This window comes from Pteropus vampyrus, unplaced genomic scaffold (assembly GCF_000151845.1).
Source record: "Pteropus vampyrus isolate Shadow unplaced genomic scaffold, Pvam_2.0 Scaffold42, whole genome shotgun sequence".
NCBI lineage: Eukaryota > Metazoa > Chordata > Mammalia > Chiroptera > Pteropodidae > Pteropus > Pteropus vampyrus.
This window is the reverse complement of record NW_011888823.1, coordinates 9880836-9905670: the sequence shown is the minus strand read 5'-3', so window position 1 is coordinate 9905670 and position 24835 is coordinate 9880836. Positions and strand designations below refer to the sequence as shown.

The 24835-nt window shown below is 33.8% G+C and overlaps 1 protein-coding gene across 1 annotated transcript in view; it reads left to right on the top strand.

The window, feature by feature from the left end:
* CPS1 (carbamoyl-phosphate synthase 1) overlaps positions 1-24835 on the top strand; it is a 117699-nt gene that overhangs the window by 65765 nt on the left and 27099 nt on the right. The window contains exons 22-28 of the mRNA XM_011358665.1: positions 11896-12037; positions 13361-13426; positions 13881-13944; positions 15644-15825; positions 21959-22153; positions 22573-22640; positions 24314-24389. Of these exons, the coding sequence (XP_011356967.1) occupies positions 11896-12037; positions 13361-13426; positions 13881-13944; positions 15644-15825; positions 21959-22153; positions 22573-22640; positions 24314-24389 (793 nt within the window). The remainder of the gene's footprint in view (positions 1-11895; positions 12038-13360; positions 13427-13880; positions 13945-15643; positions 15826-21958; positions 22154-22572; positions 22641-24313; positions 24390-24835) is intronic.

Genomic DNA, 24835 nt, shown 5'->3' with positions numbered 1-24835 from the left:
AAGTAATTATCCTAAAGGAAAACAATTTTATCAGTTACTACATGTTATCATTCTATGGTTTTTGTCTTCATATCCTAAACCATTTATCTAATGAAGCTTGCTTCAAGAACACTAAAAATTGGGGCTTACATAAAAAAGTCATTTTCTCTCTATGAAAGAGGAGTATTACGGTGAGAATTTCCATGCCTCTGTGAACTAATGCCAAAAATACATTTTATTTTAAATTTGTTTTTGTGCTGCATTTGATAAGATAGGATATTGTAAGTGATGTCCTAGATTTGATAGGCCTCGATTAACTTTATTGAATCAGCTATAATACAATTTTTTATCAAATGTTTGATGTTCTGAGTATCCTCATTAAATTCATTATTTAAATAGTGTTTTCATAGTTTTGACAAATAATTGTGCATTTTGAATGTATGAGAGAGTACTTGATTCTGCTATGGGCAAGATGAATGTTTTACTTAAAATGTTTCAGAGTGATATTCAGATCATCCATAAAATGAATCTTATATATTTTCTTAGTATTGATTCTTATATGCTCAACTGTTCCAAAAATTTTAAGTTGATTTTAAATAATATATAGCCATAACTTATAATAGTCAAGAATTAATAGATTATTTCTATGTCAGTATCTCTGATCTCAGCATGATGGGTTATTTATTTGATGGCACTTCTCTTTATTAGGAGCTGCTATTAGACAAAATGTTATTTGTTCATGTATTCAGTCATTAATATTTATTGGGTAACTTTTATGTTCTAGACATGGTACTAGATCCAATGCCATTTGTTAATGATAATTGGTAATCATTAACCTGCCTTCAACGAGTTTGTAATCTATTTTTGAGGATTAAATATATATACATAGCTATATATAAGACAGGATGCTGTTAATGGACTCAAGGCTGTGAAAACTTAACGGAGGTTAAAAACAAGCTTTAAGACCTTTGCATATGTTACCTCATATAAATCTCAATTTAAGAGTTCCTAGAAGTTATACAACCCTGTCTCATATTTCATAGATGAAACAATGGCTCATAATGTTTAAGTAAACTTTTCAAGATTTCAGAGGTAGTGCGTGTTCGAGCCAGGATTTGTGTTTAGGACTTTCAGAATAAAAGGGCAGTGTTTTTTCCTTCATTATATTTCAATGTCATGAGAGCGAAAGGAAGAGTGAATTTCAAACAAAATAAATAAAATAGGAAGACACTTTCAACAATATTGCATGGTTTAGGTAGAGCGGAATGGGAGAGAATTGGGCAAGTCCTCCAAATTTGATGATATGGAGGTAGGAGTCGTAGCTAGACTCTAAGGACCAAATGTGCAATGAGAAAGAGGAGGTAGATAAATGGACGAATTCTACTTAGGAAGTGACAAATTGTGTTTGCTCTTCTTTTGTTATACTTCTGCTATGTTTCATAAAAATGAAAGTCTTTCTATAAAGAAATGAAGTCTGTGAACAGAAATTAAGGTGGATATTATCTACCTATTTGCTCAATGTGTGTAGTTGAGCCACACAATTTCATTCATTGTTCTATAATTGTTACATGTATGCTGGTAATATCCTCCAATTAAATTGTAAATCCCATTAGGACGAATTCTAAATACCATAATTACTTAATATACTTTTATTATAAGCTTTTCTTAAGAGCTTCTGCTGATTTGTGTGTATGCAGAATAGAATTCACCATTCTAAAGTACAGTATCGGTTCTGAAACAGATATGACTGGTTTCCAATTCTTTATTTACCATATCTTTTTTTGGAAATTTGCCTTGCATAGAGTAAACAAGAATATTTGTATGATACTCTGCCCATTAAATAAATGAACTATTCTTGGTAGAAAGTGAAAATCAGAATTCCTTTGTCATGACAAAAAAGGTAAATTGAGGTAGAGGAAAATGCATTAAAATTCCTGGCTGCTCAAAGGGACTCACAAAATTATTAATTGAAAAATGTATAGTCCAAGATATAAACTTACTCTGTCATGGAAGACATTGTAAATGAGCATCTCTAGGTTTTCATTTTTGAATGACTATATATCTACTAATTAGCCTGGAAGGCTCTGAATAAACTGTTTTCTAATAGAAGGGGATTTATCTAATTATTTTATATTGCCAAATTGGGATTATATATACCATAAGAATTATGATAGTTATATAGAAATAAAAATCTCTATTGCCTTTTGAGAACAAGCCAAAATATGTGGTTTTGATAAAAAATATTATTCAGGTTTTCAAATTGGAAAGTTTTAGAAAAGTTTTTCTGAGAAATATTCATAAATATTTACAATCGTAGTGAAGTTCTGATTTAATTAACCAGCCAGAAAGTTAAGGCCAAAAAATATATACTTATAGTATTTATAATACAGAGATCTACATTTCTCTGGTGACCTTAAAGTACGTTTCTGTTATAATACAGGTAGAAAATAATCACTATTTTATTTTTGTGGGTGGTGAAACTGAGACACACTGAGATGTGTGTCATACTTCATGTCACATCAGTCAGAGGAAAGCAAGAAATCTAGCCCAGGGCTTCTGCCTTTGGTTCTAGTCATGAACCCTTTTCAAAAGCTTCTTTTTAGAGATATGACTTTTAAATCAGACAGCTGGAGATCAGTTCCTCCTTAGCTGTCAAGTTGTGAGCTGTCTGTTTTCCTGCCTGAATTGTTGACCCCACTTGGAGCAGAAACACTGTAAGAAATGTGCCCTTCTCTAGAACTCTTGTGGGAAAAACACGGGGGCCTAGCTGGGTGCAAGCCCCAGTGAGTGACCTTTAAAAGACATAAACAAAATTTTCAAGGATACAGGGAGCTAGGATAATGATTTTCTTTTAAAAATTTGCTATGTTTATATTAAAGACTACATATACATATGCATCCATCCATATATGTATATTTTTTCTTTAAATACAATGCAAATGCTTTAAATGTTAATGTGAGTATGAGTAAAAAACTTCTGGCATGTACAATGGAAATTAAATTTAAGCAAAATAGGTTCTCTGAGCTATAATTACAGAAGCTAATCACTATATCCCAGAATTTCTTCAATTGTTCATTCATACCTGAGATGCCTTTATGGGGTCACAGAGCCTTCACATCTGCCCTTGAAGATGAAGTGCATGAAGTCTATCCTAAAAAGCTTAAAGTGGTGGCCATGCCTCCCCACAGCAGAGTAGATGCCTGGAGCATATTTTCATCAGAAGATCATTTGTGATTTGCAGGGAGTTCAAAGTGAGGTGTCCCTCATGCTCTCAAGATATGGAGACAGGAATGCTATAGAAGAGAGGGAAGAGACTGAGAAGAGCTGAGGCATTGGGGCCAAGTTTAGGTGACTTGGCAATTTCGTTTTGCTTAACTTCTCCTTCTTCTGCTGCTTCTCCTATTGCTCGTCTTTCTCCTCTCCTGTGCCTGCTCTTCCCCTTCTTCCTTGTCTTCTGGCATTTGGATTTATGAAGCACTTATTATCTGCTTGGCATCGTGCTAAATAAACACTTTACACTTTCATCATTTCATCTGATCGATGTTTTTTTTCTCAGCATAGTTGAAGACTGACTCTAGATTTGCCTATTTAAGGTTGAAACAGGCAGTTAGGCACTATTTGTCTATGTAAATATAATAATAATAATACAATGGCCATCACATCAGTGTCATCATGTCTGTGTTGATATCGTACATTCTGCCTCATACTCTACCCTAACCTACCCTACCCTACCATCTACTCTTTAGCTGATGACTAATTTAATTGACTATATTTTGCTCTAGGCGTCTTGAAGAGTGAACAACTCAATTTATTCATGAATGTATAGTCATCAGTATAAAGTATATAAAGTACGTGAGAATTTTTGCTGTCATGGTTATTAATGTGCATTCATGTCTTCTGGAAAACTCTCAGTGATAAAGATTTTTGATTTCTATATAAATAGTAATCCTCAAATTAAGGTAGATTGCGTGTGACATGTTACAAGATTTTAAGTCTAGAATTTTTCTGTATCCTCTTAGAAATGGCTTCTCATTTCCCCCCTTTCTAGAAAAGGCAAACAGTTTCTCATTCAAGAACTAGAACTATTTGGTCAAAAATTATTCCTATATATGTTACATGTAATAAGAAAAAAAATCTATGCAGCAGTTAGTGGATAGGCTTCAGTTACGTAATTTATTTTAATAAGAAGTAATGGTTTCTAGAATTCTAAGAAAGATATATATTGAAAGTTATACATTTGTTGCTTGGGACAATATATGTAATAGTTGGAAAACTACTCTGTGGAAACATGACCTACTTTAAACAAAGATGATGGAGGGAGTTTACAATATAGGACAAACAAACTTATTTGTGAAATAACAGATTTTAAAACATCAAAGAATTCTCATTCAATTTGAGATTTTTACAAGGCCTCGTATGATTTTTTTTTATATCTGTTGGATTTAAATTCTGTACATATAACAAATCTATATTTATGAGAAAACTCAGGATTTGCTTAGTGACTAGATCTTTTTACTTTTGGGGAAAGATTACATTAGATGGACTTAAAATTATAAATGAATTTATTAATCAGAAATAACAAAAGCAGTATTTCATAGTATAAATGTTCCCTTTTGTTTAATCATGTGAAAGCTATTTGATTTGTAGAAGCATTCTTTTTTAAATGTAACAAAACACTTTTTTATACACTAATAGACATGACTTACTACTATAATTAGGTGGTTCCCATTAGTTTTTCATTGTTACCAAATCAAGGGCAGAGAAAGAGAGTCACAGCATTTTTGATTAAGAATCACTGAAAAACAAAATGTGATTCATTAAAGCTCAAAAATTATAGTTAACTTAACCTATATGAGGTTATTTCCCCCAGTATTATTAGTTAGTATTCATAGAATATAATTATCATATTATAATCAATAATATATAGATGGCCTTATCAGGTTGAAAGTAATATTACACTGTTTCTTAATTATTGGGATCACTAAAGATTGGTAAAAAATGAACATAGGATTCAAAAATTAAAAATTGCCTACTTAAAAATATCTATAATATCAATTTTTCAACAAGTTTTCTCCTTTGTTTTGATTTTGTTGTTGTTAATAGTCTTAAAGCGAAATATGATTTTAAATGTGCTGTCCTTTGAAAATCAACATTTGTGTTATTATAGCATTATTGTGATAGTGCTAAGTGGACCCAAATCTTAATAGGAAATTTTCTTGATGGCATACCGTCAAATGAGCATTGGATCTAGATATTGTTTGTCTTAAATATTTTGTCCTATTCTTGAGAGATAAAGTTCAAAGTTTTCTTTAATTCCTCCAAAAGCATCATTGCTTTACAGAACCAAGGCATGGCGCTCTCAGAAATTAAGAGAAAAGAACAGTATTTACTTAATTGCCTGGGTTTTATCATTTGCTTCTCTAAACGCTACTGCTGCTTTTGAAAAATACCTTTTGCATTTCTCGCAAGGAAAGAGGTAACAACCTGTCTCCTTGAAAGAAAAGATGAGAAGACAAATAACATATCCACTGATTGCACTATTGTGATGGTGGCATGGTCTTGAACCTGTGAAATGCCAAAAATAATCAGTGAAGCCATGTGAAACACATGGGAGAGGCTGGTAAGGGGTCTCGTGGCAGAGAATATATATCTTACTCTCTTCTCTTTTCTTATGAAAGCAGGCGTCATTACTGAGCATCAGGCCTAATATTTTTCTCAGCTTCTGCCTTTTGGGGATTTTTTAAAAAGAAGATAATAATAAAATTGCAAGCCCATCCCATAATTGTAGGCCAAGTGGAGTGCTCATTTTCACATTAGAGCTTGTGCAATCTGGAGGGAAATTTGTTTAGTATTACTTGTGAGTTGGTAGATCAGATAAAAGCCAGTCAAGTGGAAGAGAGGACTGTGTGAAGTACGCCGGCTCCCCTGGTAATTGCAATGCTGCAGGCGTTCCTCCAGTCGGTTAATAGATTTCCCCAGCTCCTCTATGCCAGGTGAAAATTTCCTCATTAAGGGGAATTTATTCCATTTCCTTTTATCATTTATTATTGAAGACTAAGTGTGAGTAGTGGAAGTTTCAGAGACGACAGTGTAGAATTTTAAACAACAACAAAATCTACATTGGAAGTCGAAGAGAGAGAGGAGAAAGACTTATCTTGTTTATAAAACCAGAGAACACACGAGAGATTTCCCCCCCGTAGAAGCTGAGCCATGCTGTCTAACCGTTAGAAGATTATGGCAGAGTGTGTAAAAAGTCTGATTGTCTGCTTTCGAGATGTTTTTTCCCCTCTAAATTTCAGATTGTCATTTTGTGCTGCTAAGTAGAAAGTGAAGATTTTGAAAAGGCAAGCATCACAGCTATTTAGTGTCTGTTTTATTGTTTAGATTCTATTATACAGTGATAAAAGTATAAGCTTTTAAAGAGTTTGCCCTTGAACTCTGAAAGGAAGGAAAGTTGGTAGGGGAAAGAACTTCTAGATATATAGAAGACACGGTTAAAAAATGTATTCGTGTTCTAAGAAGTAAAGATAAACATAAACATATTAGTACACACAAATACATATTAAATAACAGAAGGATAATTTTTTACTATACGTATTTTAAAACTGTATGCTTTAATGCAATATGCTTCATTCAGCAGATCACATTTTTTGCTTAATATAATGCTCCTTTGATTTACAATATAATATAAATGGAGCATTCCCTATTGAGGTTTCAAAGAGCAGTTTTGAATAACAAATTTGGTTTTTATATTTTTTTTAGTAATTATTCTGTTTTGAGTTTGTTCTAAATTAAGGTTTTCATTTTCCTTTGGGAAAATAGAAATATTATAGCCTTGTCTCTAAAACAAGTTTTTGCCCACCTTGATTTTTAAGAAATCTCATTCTGTTGGAAGTTCTTTTTAGCAGACAAAATGGAAGGCAGCCCGATATGGGCAGATAAAGATGAGGAGCATGTATTTGAATCTCCACATTGTTAAATGAGCTTTATGTTCACTTAAGATTATTCATCTTGTATCTGACTCTGAAGAGGTTTAACCTTATCTGAATCACTGGCCCAAAGCTAATGAATCGTGTCTTCAAACTGTCTCTTCTTTTATTTTATTATAATGGGACTCAAAATAAAATTTTGTATCAGAACAAGTAGAGAATAAAGTCAATTTTCTTCTGTGTGTAATGATATGCCAGACAATCCTGTGTTATGCAGAAGCAGCAGAGAAAGTGAATGAGGGCAATAGAGAGAGGCAACCTGCTCCCTGTCTTGGAGTTAAGGGTGCCTAGCAGAATCATGTGGGAAAGGATCTAAATTGTCTATGTCCTTGTAATTGCCATGTTGAGTCAGAATCAATATCTATTTTCTTAGTAAGGAGGATTGTAAAGTGCTTTGTACTATTTTATGAACATATCTAAAGAGCAGAAATTAATAACCAGAGTGACCATGAATGAAATACAATAGAAGATATGTCACTTTGGACTTCATATGAACACCTACCCAATATTTGCATTCAAGTTAAGATAGGTGAACACAGATATATTCATACGCCATTTTCGTTTAATACACACTAATTTTCAAGATGTTTAAAAATATTATATCATGCTGTTGATCTCATTATTGGAATATCGGGAAAAAGTTAAAGCAGTTTTGGGCTCACCAAGAAAATATCCTGAGAATCAGCTTGTGAGCTTAAAACATGAACTCTGCAGGTCTAGCTTAATGCATCTATTTCAGAACTCTCACCTGTTATGATTGAGGGGGCACCTACAGAGAAATAGTTTTCACCCCCATTCTAAAATTTTATCATTCATGATTCATTATTTTGCATTACAATTTCTCTTCTCAGGCATCCCCTTTAAATATGAAAACTCTCTGGGGCAGATATACTATGGGGAGCAGTAACGATTGAGTTAGTCTTATGACAGATAGTTATTTTTTGCCTCCAGAGTTCAACACAAAATTAATTTACTTTACTTTTTAATGCATAAAGTGAGTTTTATCAATCAGCTTTTTTTTTTTTTTTTTGATTTGTTTGTAAAAGTCTAATTTTATTTTGTGGATGGAGAAGGAAGACTTTGTATATTTGCTGAAAATGTCTTTTTATGCTCTCTATTGGATTTTTTTGGTAGAAAAGAATAAGAGGAATTATGCATATTTCAGCAATAGAAAAGACCGCGTTGCTGAAAGTGGACAAAACAAAAGCAAGTGTATTTCACCCCTAATAGAAATGTGAGGAATCTAAATGGTTTCTTGTTTGTTTGTTTGTTTAGTACCATTATTTATTATTTTCATTTAAAGCAATATTGGAACCTTTGAAGAATTGACTGATATTCCATGTAGGAAGAAATAAAAATAAATTATTCAAGGCAAAAAAGAAAAAGAAAAAAAAAAGACATGAACCAAGCAGCAAAAGATAAATATATTACTCCTGGTTATCTTTGTACTTGAAGAACTTGCATTTATGCTAGCCTATAGTCAAAATTATAGGCAAGACGGTTCTTTTCAAGGCATATTTCTTCAGAGTGTTTGGACGCTGTTGTTCAGGGTTAGAGTTTAGTCATTGAGGTTAATGTGGTTGTCAATAGAGTAACATAATATAGGTTTAGCCTCAGATAGTTTTTGCAATAATAAAGAAATGTCATTGATATTTACTTACTCTTTGCTTGATTTTTCTTTTACTGCTGTCCCACAATGATGGGAAAATGTTTTAGCAAGTAGCTAGAAAAATCTATAGGTAAGAAGTGGCTCAAGGTTAAATATGTAGTATTTCTTTATCTAACTCAACCTTTATACCTATGTTTTTTGTTTTTGTTTTTGTTTTTGTTTTTTAGAAAGTGGTCAAGCCAGGATTTAAGTTTATTTATTTATTTTCTTGTTTTCTTTCTTTATTTTTTATTATGGTGATATTGGTTAACAAAATCCAATAAGTTTCAGGTATACAATTCAACACTATAATACCTATGTTTTTAATATAACTGCAGATCACAGAGAAATGTGTAGCTTTTCCCCATGCAGGTAAACATGGATATAATTTGAGATCTTCCACAAAACTCACAATTAAAGACATTTATTTAAAAAGAACATCAACCAATTTCTCATTTAGAAAAACAGCTTATTTGTCAAGCACTTCCATTTGGAGGCTGAATTCACATTTGCTCATAAAAAAATGAGTAATTCATCTAGGAACATAATCTTGGCAAGGAAAGTGGAAATATCCATTTCTAAAATAAATAGTGACAACAACAAATCCTCTGCTTTTGCCTCAGAATTTTTTTTTTCTTTTGCAAAACTAAAGGTAAATAGCATAAAGTTGGGTGTTTCAGAAGTCACTTCTTAAGTAAAGCCTCGCCAGACTTCCCCAGCAGAAGCGGAGACACTTCTGTCCTCTGAGCCACTGCCTCCTCTTGTACACATTTCTTTCATAGCACCATTCACAGTGCAGAGACATCCTGGAATGTAGAGATTTAATAGTTTATCTCTTTGGCATTAAAATAGGTAGCACAGAACCTGACACACAGCATATGCTCACTGTGTTAAAGCACTAATGAAAGAATGACAGTAAATGTAGCCCAACCTTTACCATTCATAATTTTCTACTCTTTCCAACTACAAATCTTCAGTATGTGTCCTGCCATGCCCATTGCTGCCTCAAAATATTGCAAATGCCTTTGTCTGTAGTATATCTGTCAACTTCTTCATCTATATAAAGCTGAATTTTCTTTATGGTTCTATTCTCATCACTCTACTGCCATAGTATTTCTCAACTACTACCACTCACATTGTTATCTCTTTTCTCTGACCTCACATTGCACCGCATAACTTACCTCTCCATAAAATGTATTGAATCATTTCTGTCATTCCATTGTCTCAACTACTGTTTTGTATATTCTTGAGCAGCGCTGTGTAGTAGAAATTTCTGTGGTAATAAAATATTCTCTAATTTGCACTGTCCAGTATAGTGGCCACAGGACACATGTGACTATTGAGTATTTGAAATGTGCCTAGTGTGCTATGGATCTAAGTTTTTAATTAAAAAAATTTTAATTAATTGATATTTAAATTTAAATAGGCATAGGTGGCTAGTAGGTAGCATATTGGATGGCATAGTTCTAGAGCATGTAGCACAATGTTTGGGATATACAATAAATAAATAAGAATATTTAATAATGAAATTGTGTTCAAGAATTTGACAAGAAAATGTGTTACTCAGGAGAATGCTTATTAAATACTTGATAAGATTAAAAAAATCAAAATAGGAAAAGAAAAAGAGGAAATTAAATTCATTGGGAGAAATAACAAATTGATTTGAGAGACAGAAGGGAATTTAGGTGCTGTAGAAAAGTGTATTGACTATGAAGAGCTGTAACTGCAAAAGTCCAAACAAATATTGATATCAAAAAGCCAGAGAAATAGCTATTAAATATACCATCTTGATTCTCTCTTCTCTAAACTCAGAATATGAATTAATTCAATAAAGAAGATTGAAGAATAGAATGAATGAAATGCAATAGATTTTATTCAACTACATTTAATAGCAGAATTTCAGCAAAAATATTTTATTTATTGTAGATCTTTTGACAACACTTATATTTTAATTTCAAGTATTGACTAACAAACTGTCATAATTGAATATGATTGCATTGACTATTGCTTGAAATAGCTGGCTCATAGCTATTAGGTTAAAGATGTTTTTACAGTAGATTTTTCTGAGCATTGGACCTTTACAAGTTATTTCTGTGTACATTTTGATTTCTAGTTACAAGCTGACTTCAATAGCTTCTTTATCTTTTCTTTAAAATAAAAAGCTATAGAATTATAATTTTCTTCATTTTATTTAACAAATATTTATTGAATTCTGTCTGTGGGCCAGACAGTGTGTTAGACTCTGGGAATAATCTGGTAAATGAACCAAACATATTTTTTGCTCTTGTGGAACTTGACTCTAGCAAGAAAAAAAGTCTGGTTGGTGACTAAAAGTTAAGAAACATTAGAACTGCCAGGTGATAATGACATATTATGCAGTATGCTCCTCTGACCCTGGTTCCAAACATGAGTCAGTTAAGAGCCTAGAAAGATCAGTGTTGGGGAGGGCAGACTGAGAAAGCTTCATGGATGAGGCTTGGCTTTCATTGACCTAAGAAGGGTGGCTGGGAGTTGGAGAAAAGTTGGGTAGATACGTCAAAGGTATTACAGGTGAAGGAAACCGCGTGAAAACAGTCTACACTATGAAAATGAGCATGTGGGAAATGAAGTGATGTTTGGCTTGAGTGGAAAATAATCACAAAACCACAAAACTGTCTTTTCAAATTAGATAAGTATGTGATATCAGTGAATAGAGGAAATTTATGGAGAGGATACCCAATGTAAGGCAATGTTGGGGTGCCCAGGTGAAGATGATTCTCAAAGTTCATTTACATAAAGACCTGGAGCACAGGTTAGACACCAGGGAAGGGGCCACAGATTTGAGTATCATTGACTACTTATACTACTTGATCCAATGTCAGTGGCTAAATTTAGAGAAGGAGAGAGGCTAGCCAGACTAAAGCACTTAACAGAGGATAGAGCTTTGGGAAAGAATAGTAGTAAATGGTTGTTGTGAGTAAAGTAAGGCAAGAAACAATTGACCAGAAGCCAGAGGAAGATATCTTTAAAAGATGGAACATCAGTCAGGTCATATGCTGACAAGTTAAGGAGATCAAAATTAAGAAAGGGCTCCTCCATCTTTATTAAGATGAAGGTCACTGATTATTTTTAAAAGAGGCAATTCATTAGGACAGTAAATGCAGAAGCCATTTTTCAAGATGTAAGAAGAAAAGGGGGTGCTTAGGGTATGAAAGTAGTAAGCCACATGCTTGAGAAGGTCAGCATTGCAAATAGTAGGCTAGGTTTAAACTTGAATCTCTCTTTTTCATTAAATCCTAGTGAGTCCATTACAGGAGAAATCCTGAAAAAGGCAAAGGAGATTGGGTTCTCGGACAAGCAGATTTCGAAATGCCTCAGGCTGACTGAGGCCCAGACAAGGGAGCTGAGGTTAAAGAAAAACATTCGCCCTTGGGTTAAACAGGTAAAGTAGTTTCCCTTTCTTCTGGACATTCTCCAGGTGAAATGTAGGCACCAACTCATTATCATTGTCCATAAAAAGGGGAGTGGAATTTAAAAGCGACTCTACTTTTTAAATTGATGTCACCAATTTTATTCAGCACAGTCTTCATTTACGCTTAAAAAGGAAAGGGTGCAGGGGCACTGGGATGTAAAGGTAAGAGTGAGTATCTGATTTTCTCAGCCTATGTGAAAAAAAAAAAAAATCAAAATGACCTCTCCCCTATTTTTTGACTGTGTGCAAATATATCTGTAGAAAGATATCCTTAGTGTAATAGAAGGACTTAAAATACCCTAGCATGGTGGCCAATGCTCTTGAAAAGAGTAGTTATCTCTTTTGGCCCTAACTTTCGACAAGGTAATGCTTTATTTTAAGTGCCCCATCATTATGGTTCATTTAGTATTCATTGTGATAGGATTGAACATAATGAGCTCATCCAGTATTCATGACAATCACACAAGAACTTTCATAAGTGTACCACTGTGATTTAAAAATTTTTTTTGTTTTGGCCTTTAGTAGAAGAGATGGCTTGGCTTAAAGTACCTCCAGCTGGTTTTTGTCCTTTAAAATTATTGACTTTTCCTCATGTGCTCAGGGGACACATGCATACCCTTAGGTCTCAGGCTTGATGCTGAATATTTTCTACTCAGCAATTATTATTCTTCCTTCTCACCTGCTTTACACTAGCTTGCCCTTTCGGACTCTAAATTCTTGCTCTCTAAGCTGAGCTCCTGGCCCTTGAGAACTGAATTGATTTACCTTTTCTGTTCAATGAAATTTTGTCTCCTTCCTCTCACCCTCATGCTTCATGAAATTTGTGTCATCCAATTGCTTATTGCCATAGGTAACTTAAATCTTATGCAAAATTTGCAAACCAAAGGCATCCTTACAGATAGGTCATTTTGCTCTGAGTTTAGATTTTATTTGAAGTTGCTTTCGACAGCTGGCTGTCTTCTTGGTAACCAGTTGACTGTAGGACCATTTTGTTGTGTCCACAAGAGGTACTACTGTAGCAATCCAATGATGCTGTGGAATGTATATCATCATTAACTGCTCAAGTGATAACTAGATTGTGTCATTGTTTTTCTCCCCTCTTACTTGCAGAATTAGAAAGCAATTAGAGTGTACATACCTAATTTTGGTCTTTATTTTGATGACACTAAGGAAATATGAATGTAGCACCAAAAAACTGTATAATCATTCTTAAAAAAAAATTATAATGGAAAGAATTTTAAAAATCCTTTTATGTGTGTATGTATGTATTTATTTATTTATTTTCTCCTGCAGATTGATACATTGGCTGCAGAGTACCCATCAGTTACCAACTACCTCTATATTACCTACAATGGTCAGGTAGGAACTGCCCAACTGCCATATGAGAAAGCTCTAAATTTTGTAAATGCTTCCTATGGAGGAATACATATATTTTTTGTCTTTAGTTATCTATCTAGTGATTTTGGCAATAAAAACGACATTGTGTGAGTCAGATGTGATGACGTCTTTCTGTACTCATCTTTCAAGAACTGCCATAAGGTGATGAAATCAAATAAGTGAAAAGATAAGGACAATGGTTACATGAACCATACAATTATGTTGTGTTCTAATGACTGTTTAATTAAAAAATGTTGAACTTAGGTTTTTTACAGATTAGTAGAGTTTTTATAATACTTTATATTTAGAGGTTCCCAGAAGCTAATAGAGAATGCAGGTCAACAAGAGGCAGAATGAGAAAGGTGCGCTCAAAAATAGGACACGTAGTTTAGAAGGAAGAATAACAGTGATTTTTATGTTATTTTTCCTCCCTCAGGAACATGATATCAATTTTGATGAGCATGGAACAATGGTGCTGGGTTGCGGTCCATACCACATTGGTAAAGTGATAAATTTCATTTACATAGGACTTTACAGTTTACATAGTACTTTTCACACATGTTAATTTCATTATTCTGAAAACTACGAAAAAAAGATGCTGTCTATGTTTATTTATATCAAAATAAGAAATATTTTGCAAACTAGGAAATAGGTTTAGAGATGAAGGCCAAACTTATCCAGCCATTAAGTGGTGGAAGTGGGACTCAACTACAAATTCTATCTCCTTTCATTTCATCATGTCATCTGTTTATCATTTTCTTCCTCATGAATAAACTTGAGCCTCTCACTGGCATTGAAGAATTATATTCTTTGACTTTTTCTCTTTTAGCATAGTATTTCACAAAAATATATATTTGCTCAAGAACTTTATACATTAGCCAGAATTACATTTATAGATCCAATCTCTGACCTATGACTTCTGTCAACATCAAATGCAAAGAGATTTTCTCATTGGTGCACAGAATATTATATAATTTAATTAAAACGTTCTTACCAGAAATTGTTACATATCCCCCTAGTCACTTAAAATCAGGTATTTAATAATGAAAAGTTATTACAGTTACAAAGTATATATTTAAATAGACAATATTTCCTAATACTTGTATTTAACATTTAGTTTCTGTAAGGTATTGGAAGTGATGAAATACGTGATCTAAATGTATGTAGTCTTACTTTGTTACTTTAAGCATAGTTTATTTTAGCTTTTATTTTAACTAAGCGCATTCAGGATGTGCTAGTTTACCAGTTTTTCGCCAAATCTTGAAGGAAGATAAAGTGTTTATACCTTTACCATCTTAGTTTCTTAGTGGCTAGTTGGCCTGAACACCTGTACCAGGACCTACTCTTCTCTTTTCTAGAACTTTCTTTCTTCCTCTTCAAATTTTACTTAATGTATGCAATAATTCTTTATAACTTTAGGACCTAGAAAAGACTAGCAGAGATGGCAATTAAGTCTATACTCAGTTGATAGTGAGAATTAACATGCTACTAATTTTGGATAACATTCTGACAACAGGAGACAGTCCTACTGCAAAAGATAAGTACAAATCCGAGAACTTTCAGTTCTATGGCATCCCAGTAGAGGTGATATTTTGAGGCAGTTAGGCCATTATTATACTTCAAATTACTTCTTAGAAGGTCACTCACTCTGCCTGGAGTCCCCTTGCCAAGCTTGAAAGAATATGTTTGGAAAGGACAGGACTTTCCAATCAATCAAGATATGTCAGAGCTATAAGGCACTTCAGGGATCAGTGGGTTTAGCCTTCAGACAGTAGGGTAAGTGGAAGGACTGAAACAAGAACCCAAGTATTCTGATCACTAACTTAACGACTTTTGTGTACTAAGGTCAGTATGTCCACTTTGAATTTCTCTTCAGTAAATGAGGGCTGTTTTTTATCATTACAATGATCTCCCATTAACTTTAAGAATCCGAATGCTTCAAATATGGATATTAGCTATCGAAGAACTTAGCATATTAAAGAAGCTAACATATCGTTGTTTACTTAGTCCCTGTTTTTGCTGCTATGAATATAGTGCACATAATGGATCTGAAATTTATATTCTGGAGTTTTAAAGATTGAATCGAAAGGGCATTAGCTTCCTTAGCTTGAACTGACTGGCAAAATAGTTTGCTTCTCTTTGTATTGTAACTTTATGCTTCTCCCCTTACCTCTTTTCCTAATCTCATTGTCTCTGCAGGTAGCAGTGTGGAATTTGATTGGTGTGCTGTCTCCAGTATCCGCACACTGCGTCAGCTTGGCAAGAAGACAGTGGTAGTGAATTGCAACCCTGAGACCGTGAGCACAGACTTTGATGAGTGTGACAAACTGTACTTTGAAGAGTTGTCTTTGGAGAGAATCCTTGACATCTACCAACAGGAGGTAAAAAAAAAAAAAAAAAGAAAGAAAAAGGAAAAGAAAAAAGAAAAAGAAAAAGAAGAAAAATATATATGCAGTGCACACTTTCTATAAGTATATTCATGTATATAGATTTGTACTGTGTTTCCCCTCAGGATAAAGAACTGCTAGTGTCTTCTATTGTCTAATTTTGTAATGAAACTCTAAAAAAAAAAAAAAAAAAAATCACCCCAGCCTTAGATTCTTGAAGCACTGGCACAGAGTGATTATTTTTCATATAAAATTCACTTTTTCTTTCTAAGCATTCCAGCTGTACTAAAACCTCTTCTTGGTAACATGTGCCAGATACATAGTAACTAGTACAAAACAACTCCAATAAATATTTTCTAGAATGATTCAATTGGTCATGTAGACATACGGTAGGCAGCCTTTCCCCAGTTCTTGTGCTGTTGAGTTTAATGATGAACAGGTCCCAGAGGAGAGAAGTCATTTGTTCACAAAGGACCAGTTAATTCTTTGTGCTATCATACAAAGCCATTAGTCTTCAATTTAAGATTGACGAGTCCATTCTGAATGATTTTGGTACCTTTATAGCAGTCTCTTATAGTTCTTCCACCTCCAGTCCAGTGTTACAGACTGTATCTTCACTGTGGATTCACATAATCGTAGAGTACTGTACGACTGTACAACAAGTTAAATTGTCTTAACGATTAAAAAAATAACTTCTGGAAAATTTCAAAGTGATGTTCAGTAGTTGTGCCCTTTGATGTCATTCTCATTAATTCCTTATCACAGAAACTAATCCCAATGTGTAAAATATAGTTGCTTAGGAAAAATAATGCTGAATTGAAGCCATAACACTTTAATTCTTGGTGTAACTTGAGAACTCATTGACTCGTGCAACTTACTTAAATTCTCCATGCTTCGTGTTTTTTTTGTTGTTGTTAATGAATCACATGAGTTTAAAAATATGCTACATGCACGTACTGTGAAGGTAAAATGAGATTTGTGGTTGAAATCACATTACAAATTATAAAATGATTTTATTATTATAAAGAAAAACAGACAAATTTAGGATGGATGTATCATCATAGTTGTCTATTTAAGCCTGGCTTACTAATCCTTTAACTTAACAAAATTTAACCTAATGGTAAAATATGCATAATTTTTAGTTTTCTCTCAGACATGGTTTTTCTAATGATTCCTTAATATTCATTTCAGATACATAGATGGGGATCAAAATAAGTACATTCTACAAGTGTTTCTTGAGCACCTTTTAAATTCCACTTCCAACAGGATAGAGAGCTATAAAACTAAGTCTCTACCTTCAAGGCATTAAAATAAAACTAGAATTCATAACATAAATATGTGAAAAATTACATAATTGTTTAAGAATATTAATAAGCATTGCAGGCAATAGCAGCAGGCATTTTACACATAATTAATAATTTCCCCTGAAATGGTTTAAGGAAAGATTAAAAATGTCTACAACTGCCTTTGGATATTGTTACACATGTATATTAATGAGCTCCTTTTACTATAACTGAATCTAGTATTATAGAAAGTAATAAATTGGCCCTTCTTTGAAGCTAATTGGCAATTATAGTGCTACTATATATTATAAGGCAATTTTCAATGTTATGTTGGAAAACATAAGAACAAAATTCCATTGATGTATTCTTTAGACTATCCTACAGGCAATGTTATATGTCATATACACAAATCATAAACACATGTAAGTATATGTGTGTATGTTTCCTTTCATGAGGTTGTTGTGTACCATCTCATAGCAGGCTCCACAGGCTCCAGTGTCTCTCATAATGGATGTGCCTCAACCTTCAGTAGACTGCCCTGATTTGGCCCTGGTTGCCCTTAGTGATGATGAAGGCACTGACGCATTTAGTAGTAAATTTGCAGAAAATTGGAGGATGCCTAAACTTAGTCAAAAGCACACATTTGAGTCAGTTAGAAGGGCAATATGATTTCCCAAGGACACACAGCTACCTGGGTTGATAGAAAGTATGATGGGTCTCCTGGTCCAGGTCTCTTGGTCTAGTTCAGGACCAAAGCTCTTTCCATGGCATCAAGGAAACACCTCTAAAGAAAACGTGAAAGGGAAGTCAAAAAGGTAACATGCCCTGTGATTCAAGGTGGTTGCTTTGAAGGGACGTCTTGATTAGAGGTTGCCTGAGAGGGGATGCTAGGAGTGCTGATATCTCCTTCTCACTTCTTATTTTTTAAAATAGGAAATGTTATAACAATATATTCCTTTGGCTGCAGAATTTTAAAATATCCTTTGTGAAAAGCAACCCTTTAAAGTCGGCGTTTATTCCTGTGATTATGTTCATGGGTTCCGTTCCCTGAGAAAAAATTTCCATTTTGATTTGAGGGGAAGGTGTGACTATGGGGAAGAGTCAAGAAAGTGAAAAGTTGGTGTCTGCCATGTACAAGGATTTGAGAGAAGATATTTTGCCTAGTTCACGATTTTGCTTAAGATGCTCCTTATAAGAGAAAAGGTGTTCTCAAATTATTTTTGAGGTATATGAGTTTAAAATTATTACCTTGTTTACAGAGGTTGCAACACTGTACTTCTCTTAGATCTATTATTTGATCTGTTTGCTGGGGATGCATTATGCAATAATCTTGACAGGCTACAATGATGAATAAAAATCATGCAGATCCTGTCTTAACTTCACATTTCCCCTTTCTTTCTTTGGAGACTCATGGTTTGAAAAGTTATATAAACAAGCAACACCGATTTTCTCCTATATTCAAGCCCCATTGAGGACCCATTTTTCAATTTTTGTTGTACTTGTTCATTAAAAAACAGATTGGATCTAAAAATACCAGGCAACACATTTAATACCTTATGATGTCCCTGTCTAGTTTGAGTCCTGCTTAAATTTTTCTTGCTTTTCCAATGAATAATTTACTGGATCATATCTCATAAAAAGTACTCTGATTAATGACTTTATTATCTTCTTTTTAACACCTAATTGTATATGTCTACATAGACAATGGTATCTTCTGTAACAGTACTTGAGTTAGTAAGTAATGAGCAGAGCCCATTAGGGAATGCATAACTCAACCAGAATTGGGGTTCATTCCTAGCATTGGTTTAATTGTAATTAAATATAATCCTAAGATTCTATCTAAAATGTGAAATATGTTTTACTAAAATGTGAATTACTAAGATGCAAAGCATGATCATTCTCACCGATGTGTATAAACAGCGAAGTTTATAAAATTGGAGATAATACATGAAATTGCAAAAATCAGGGCCACATTTTTATGAAGTAAATGCTATTTCTGTTAGTAAGACAATTTTTCTCATATTGCATTCAGTCTATAATGCAGAATTTAATTTGTCCATAAAAATAAGGATTGAGTAAAGTGATTAGTGTCTAAAATAATTAAGATGTTCTCAAATAAATTTGAAGAATTTTTTTTAATTCCTTAATTTCTGGTATGATCGAAGCTTGTACATTGTTTCAGAAATATTCTTGTGAGTTATTGTGTTAGCCTAGTGATACCAGGTTTTAAAAAGTAGGAAAACTAAGAAGGATAAAAAGAAAAAAAATACAAATAAATCTGGGTAAGATCAATGGAACTTTGAGAGTCCAGTGAAATTAGTTTAGGCTAAAGATTTTAGATATTTGTGGAACAATATCTGAATTTTAGAATATTTTAATTCAGTAAATTACTTGAAACCATTTAGGTGTTGAATGATTATGATGATGATAATTTACTTGTCTAAGATACAAGTCTCTACAAGTCCTTAAGTCTCTACAAATTCTGTGCTTGGAGTTGGGGTCATTTTAAGGTAGACTTCTTCCACAAAACTGTCCTATATTAATTTTGTCCTTCTGCTGAATTCCTTTTGCTGTATGAGCAAAACTTATCCTACACCATCACACCGTTATTCTAAACCATTCCTGTGGGGGTGATTTGTCTTCCCAGTAATGATCTTTATTTCTGGAGGTCATTGATGAGAATAGGGTTTTGCAGTGAAAGTTTTTCTAACTACCACTTTTCAAAAAGAACGTTTTAGAAATACCTCTTACTGTATCCTCTAACATTAACTACCTATTAAACCAGCCAGACAAATAGCTCATGATTCAAAGATTTGGTATGTTAGTTAAGAATAGCTACTCTACAATATGTAGAACTGAGTTCAAGTACTGGCTCTGTATTTGTTAGAAAGAACTATGAGCAAGTCTTTTCATCTTCACCAAGCTTGTTTCTTTAGCTGTAAAATGGGGAGAGTAATAACTGCCTCAGAGCTCAAACAGATTAGTCTAGGGTATGTCAATATATCATTAGTATATAGTAGCAGTTTATGCTATTATTGTTTTGAAGTTGTTAATTTCTTGAAAAATAAAAATAAATTTCATAAGGCTATTTTGAAAAATATTGGTATATTTAATAATTAAGTCCTTTTTATTCAACTTTAAGCTCCTATTTAGTCCAACTGACTCCAAATTTTACTCATAGGTTGCTACTTCTCCCTTAATTTTAGAAATTATTTTGAAGTTTTTCATGTAAGAGACTTTTTGTATACATTTAATTAAGAAATTCATTTTGAAGGCTCTAAAATATTAACATCACTAATTAAAAATAAGTAAATATAAATATAAAGAGAATAATTCTTCTTAAAGGTTTTGAAAAACAGTAAAATGATAAAAATGATAAAAGTAGCTTAAGCAAACTTATAAATATGCAGAACTGTGGATTATTATTTTTGATATTGTTTACAATGCATTTAAGCATGCAATGGCAGATATTTGCTTATGCATTTCTAAAATTTCTCTCATCAGAGAGAAATTAACTTCATCTCTTTTAGCAATATTTCAGAATGATTTCAAATAATAAAAAAATACATTTGGCACATTATCTATTACTTTGGGAATTGTAATATTCACTAGTAGGTCATTAGGGCAAATACAAATTATGCCCAAATCAGCCTATTAGATGTTATATTTTCTAATATTAATAATAATATCTTATTTATACACCGTATAAGACCTTTAATGTTTATTATCTTATTTAATTTTCATAGTGACCTTGTGAAGTAGGCAGGAATTATCCTAATTTCACAGACTAGCAGCCTGAGCCTCAGGGGGAGTCTCACAGAGGGAACCGAGAAGGGAAAGGTCCTCTGATGAGAAGGGAAGGGGCTTCTGATGAGATGGGAAGGGACTTCTGATGCCAAGACCAGTTCCCAACATTCCACATCGGCTCACCCTCACCACTAGAAAACCAGCCTTGAGAAATTTTGAGATATTGTGGGGTTTTTTTAAGTCTTGACGTTTTACTGCTAATAGGACACTAAGTTTGAAGATTCAGGGACTGCTTGTAAAGCAAATGGTAAAGAAATAGGAGCTAAAATCAGTTCTTGTGTCCATAGACAAGTGCAGGTAAAGGAGAGAGGATATTAAAATGGGAGGTAGGATTTAGACTGGACTTTATTAAGGATGGTTAGAGGTTAGATAAAGGAGAAAGGAAAAGGAGAAAAGGAGAAAGGAAACTGACGGGGAAGGTGAATGGTGCAGAAAGCTTGCTGGTGGGAATACACATAGCTGGGGACATTAAAGCCCTCTGGCTGGGGCTGGGGGAAGTGATGATAGATAAGATTGGCAAGTCTTAATTGCCCTGATGGTAATGAGTTTACACTCTACCTTTTAGGCAATGGCAGCCTTTGGAGAACTCTGAGTGTGGGAGCAACTTGGTGCAGAAGTTTTGTAGGATGATTAATCTGAATGTGAAGTATTGGGGTGGGGGAAACAGGAGAGGTGAGTGTTAGAAGGACAGATCTGTATCCACTTAGGAAATTACAACCGTAGTCCAAGAATTGATTATAGGGTAGAGTATATGATGAAAATATTTATTTTCTTTTTCTAATTGTCACACATGCAAATGTCACATTCACATGTAGTTCTATGGGATCTTACATAGATTTTAGTATGTGAGTTTCTGGAAAGTCAGAACTAAATCCATTAATCTCTTTGTGGTATGACTTAATATTATCCATTAATGGGAGAAATGAAAATATCAGTCATGTTAAACATTTTCAGTAAGGAAATGGAGCTACTAATAGCACAATTGTTCATTTATGATGAAGGTACCCAATAGCTGATATTGCGGATGTCTTTTCCAGGCATGTAGTGGCTGCATCATATCAGTGGGAGGCCAGATTCCGAACAACCTGGCAGTCCCTCTGTACAAGAATGGTGTCAAGATCATGGGCACAAACCCTCTGCAGATCGACAGGGCTGAGGATCGCTCCATCTTCTCAGCCATCTTGGATGAGCTGAAGGTGGCTCAGGCACCCTGGAAAGCTGTTAACACTTTGGTAAGGAGAGAAGCATGTATCTGTTTTGAATGTTCTCTTTTGAGGAGTCATAACCTGAATGTTAACTACTGCAGGTGTTAACTGCAGGGCAGATAAAATACACTGTGCTTAGTGAATTTGCTTTAAAGTTGCTGTATTTCCATGATTGCAGTTAAATGTTGGTTATAAATTGATAGGAATATTCTCATTAAGATTCAGATAATGAAAAGAAGTTCAAACTATTTAGAACTAGATTTGATATTTAGAATTATAAGCTCGGAATTTTATATATTTCGATGTCCAATTTACATTTTAATGGTGTCTTTTGAGAGAAAGAACAAAAAGAGTTGGGTTACCACTTGTTCTAACGATAGGGTTCTGCATTTTTATTGAATATTTTAAACTACTCATCCATTTTTATTGTTGTTTCTATTAATTAGAATGAGGCATTGGAATTTGCAAAGTCTGTGGACTACCCCTGCTTGTTGAGACCTTCTTATGTTTTGAGGTAATATATTGTTTTCCAAAACAACGATTTAAAAATTAGGAGATACAGAACTGCATGCTGTATGCTATTAGCACTAGGCTTTGATGTGTAGTAATTTGTAAATGCATCAACAATCCCCAAACCAACACAGCCAGATTGTGGACCCATGCACAGCCCTTCAGCTTCATGATTTTCCTTCATGGAATGGCAATAGGAAGACACTACAGTCCTACATCTTAGAATCATGGCTTAGGGCATCTCCTTGCCAAACTGAGGGTGGATAATTTTACATTAGAGGAGAGGACAATTAAAAAAAAGAAAAATCAAAACCAAAACAAAACATATTTGGAATATCTCTCACCAGCATCTGTTTTCTAATACCCAGAAATGACAGCTTATCTTTGACTGTTGTCAGCAACTTATGATGGTGCTTCTGCTTTGAATTTTTGAGTTTTGGAGATCACATATTTTAATAGATGAATTATAATGGTGAGGGACATGGACAGTAAGGATCTTTTATATTAAACCTTGAAACTAAGTTCTATCATCAAAGAAGTTGTGAATTATCACTTACTCTCTTCAGATGTTACCACATGTAAGGAACTACTTCCCTGAACAGGAGATAATAAGAGAAACACAATTTGCTGTACACAATTTGAAAGTGTAAATGGAATTTGAGATGGGATCCGTTAAAATAATGAAATATTTCGAATGAGGTGGAAAACTTTCCTTTTTATTTAAATGACATTTTGTATAAACCACAGTCTAATAATACTACTTCTTCGAGGTATTAAGTTAATTTAAACAACACACATGTTTAAGGGAGGATCTCAAAAAGGAGCTTTAACTATTGTACTTCCTTTCTCATCTTTATTTATATCTTTGTTCTAGTTTCCTATACTCTGAATTAGCAATGTTATAGCCTTAGCCTTACTGTCTTAAATAGGTGAAGAAATTGAAAGCTTGTTATATAGAAATTTGCAATAGAGTAGAAAAGGTAAAAGAAAATACTATTTTAAAAAGAAAGTAGAAAATAATATTTTTTTCTCATTTTCCTTTTCTTCTTATTCCTCAGCCCTTTTATTCTACTTTGAAAATGTCAAAATTCAGAGTAAATTGATTTCAGATAGCATTCTTTCTCAAGTATTGAGAAAGAAGGATACCATTGATTATGTTTCGGTCAGATACTGTACATTATATTTGCAAATGTTACTAAACAATCGATTCTTTTGTAACCTGGTTGAAGTAGTAGAATGACTGCTTTTACCGGAAACCCATGAGTTAAGATCAGACTTTGGTAATGAACTCTGAAGAAACAGAGTTAGAGAAAATATAGCCTGGGATGAATCCTATAAAAGTTTAAAATTACCTACAACCAGTAGAGAGTGAAAACAGAAAATCAGAAAGGACAAACCTTGGGGACGTGCCATCTGTAGAGCTACCATGGTTTTCTTTGGGCATTATCACAGGGCTCACCCCCTTCCTTATACTCAACTTGGGTGACATGTTACTTCGCTCAATTGTCCTGTTGATTAAATGGAATAAAGTCTCAATTTTAAAGAAGGCGACTTCTTACTTAGCCCAGACTAGAACTCGAGGTAGCCTGGAACTGTTCTGAGAAGGAATCCAGTCTAGGGCACTTTACTTCTGAAGTGGTAAAGAAACTGACCTGTTTTTTTCCCCTCCTTTCCCAGTGGGTCTGCCATGAATGTGGTATTCTCTGAGGATGAGATGAAAAAATTCCTAGAGGAAGCCACTAGAGTCTCTCAGGTAGTGCTCCATTTTCTTCCGGTGACATTAACGTTTCTGTTCATTGCTACCTATTTAATATGCTGATTTTCTTTTCACAGGATGTTGTTAGGATGGTTTTTCTTTTTTTCTTCTACACACTAGTCTCCTACATGTGGGCCTGAGAAAACTCAAATGCATTTAATTATATTTAGATCCTTAGGGTCAGTGCATATTTGATCACAACAGAGATTTATATGACTTTAGACTCCAGGAGACAGGTTGGATAAACATCCTGTCTGATCATGAGTGAGATACTGGTCAAGTTATCCCTGCGATTGCCAGCCTTGAGGGCTCCCAAGCATGCTCATCAAGAACGAGTGGAGACTTCCTTGACTTTTAATTCTCACATCTGGAGAGACCTTGCTTTAGTCAACCTTGAAACTTTAATAGTAAATTCCCTTGCTCACTAATTGATTTTTTTTTTT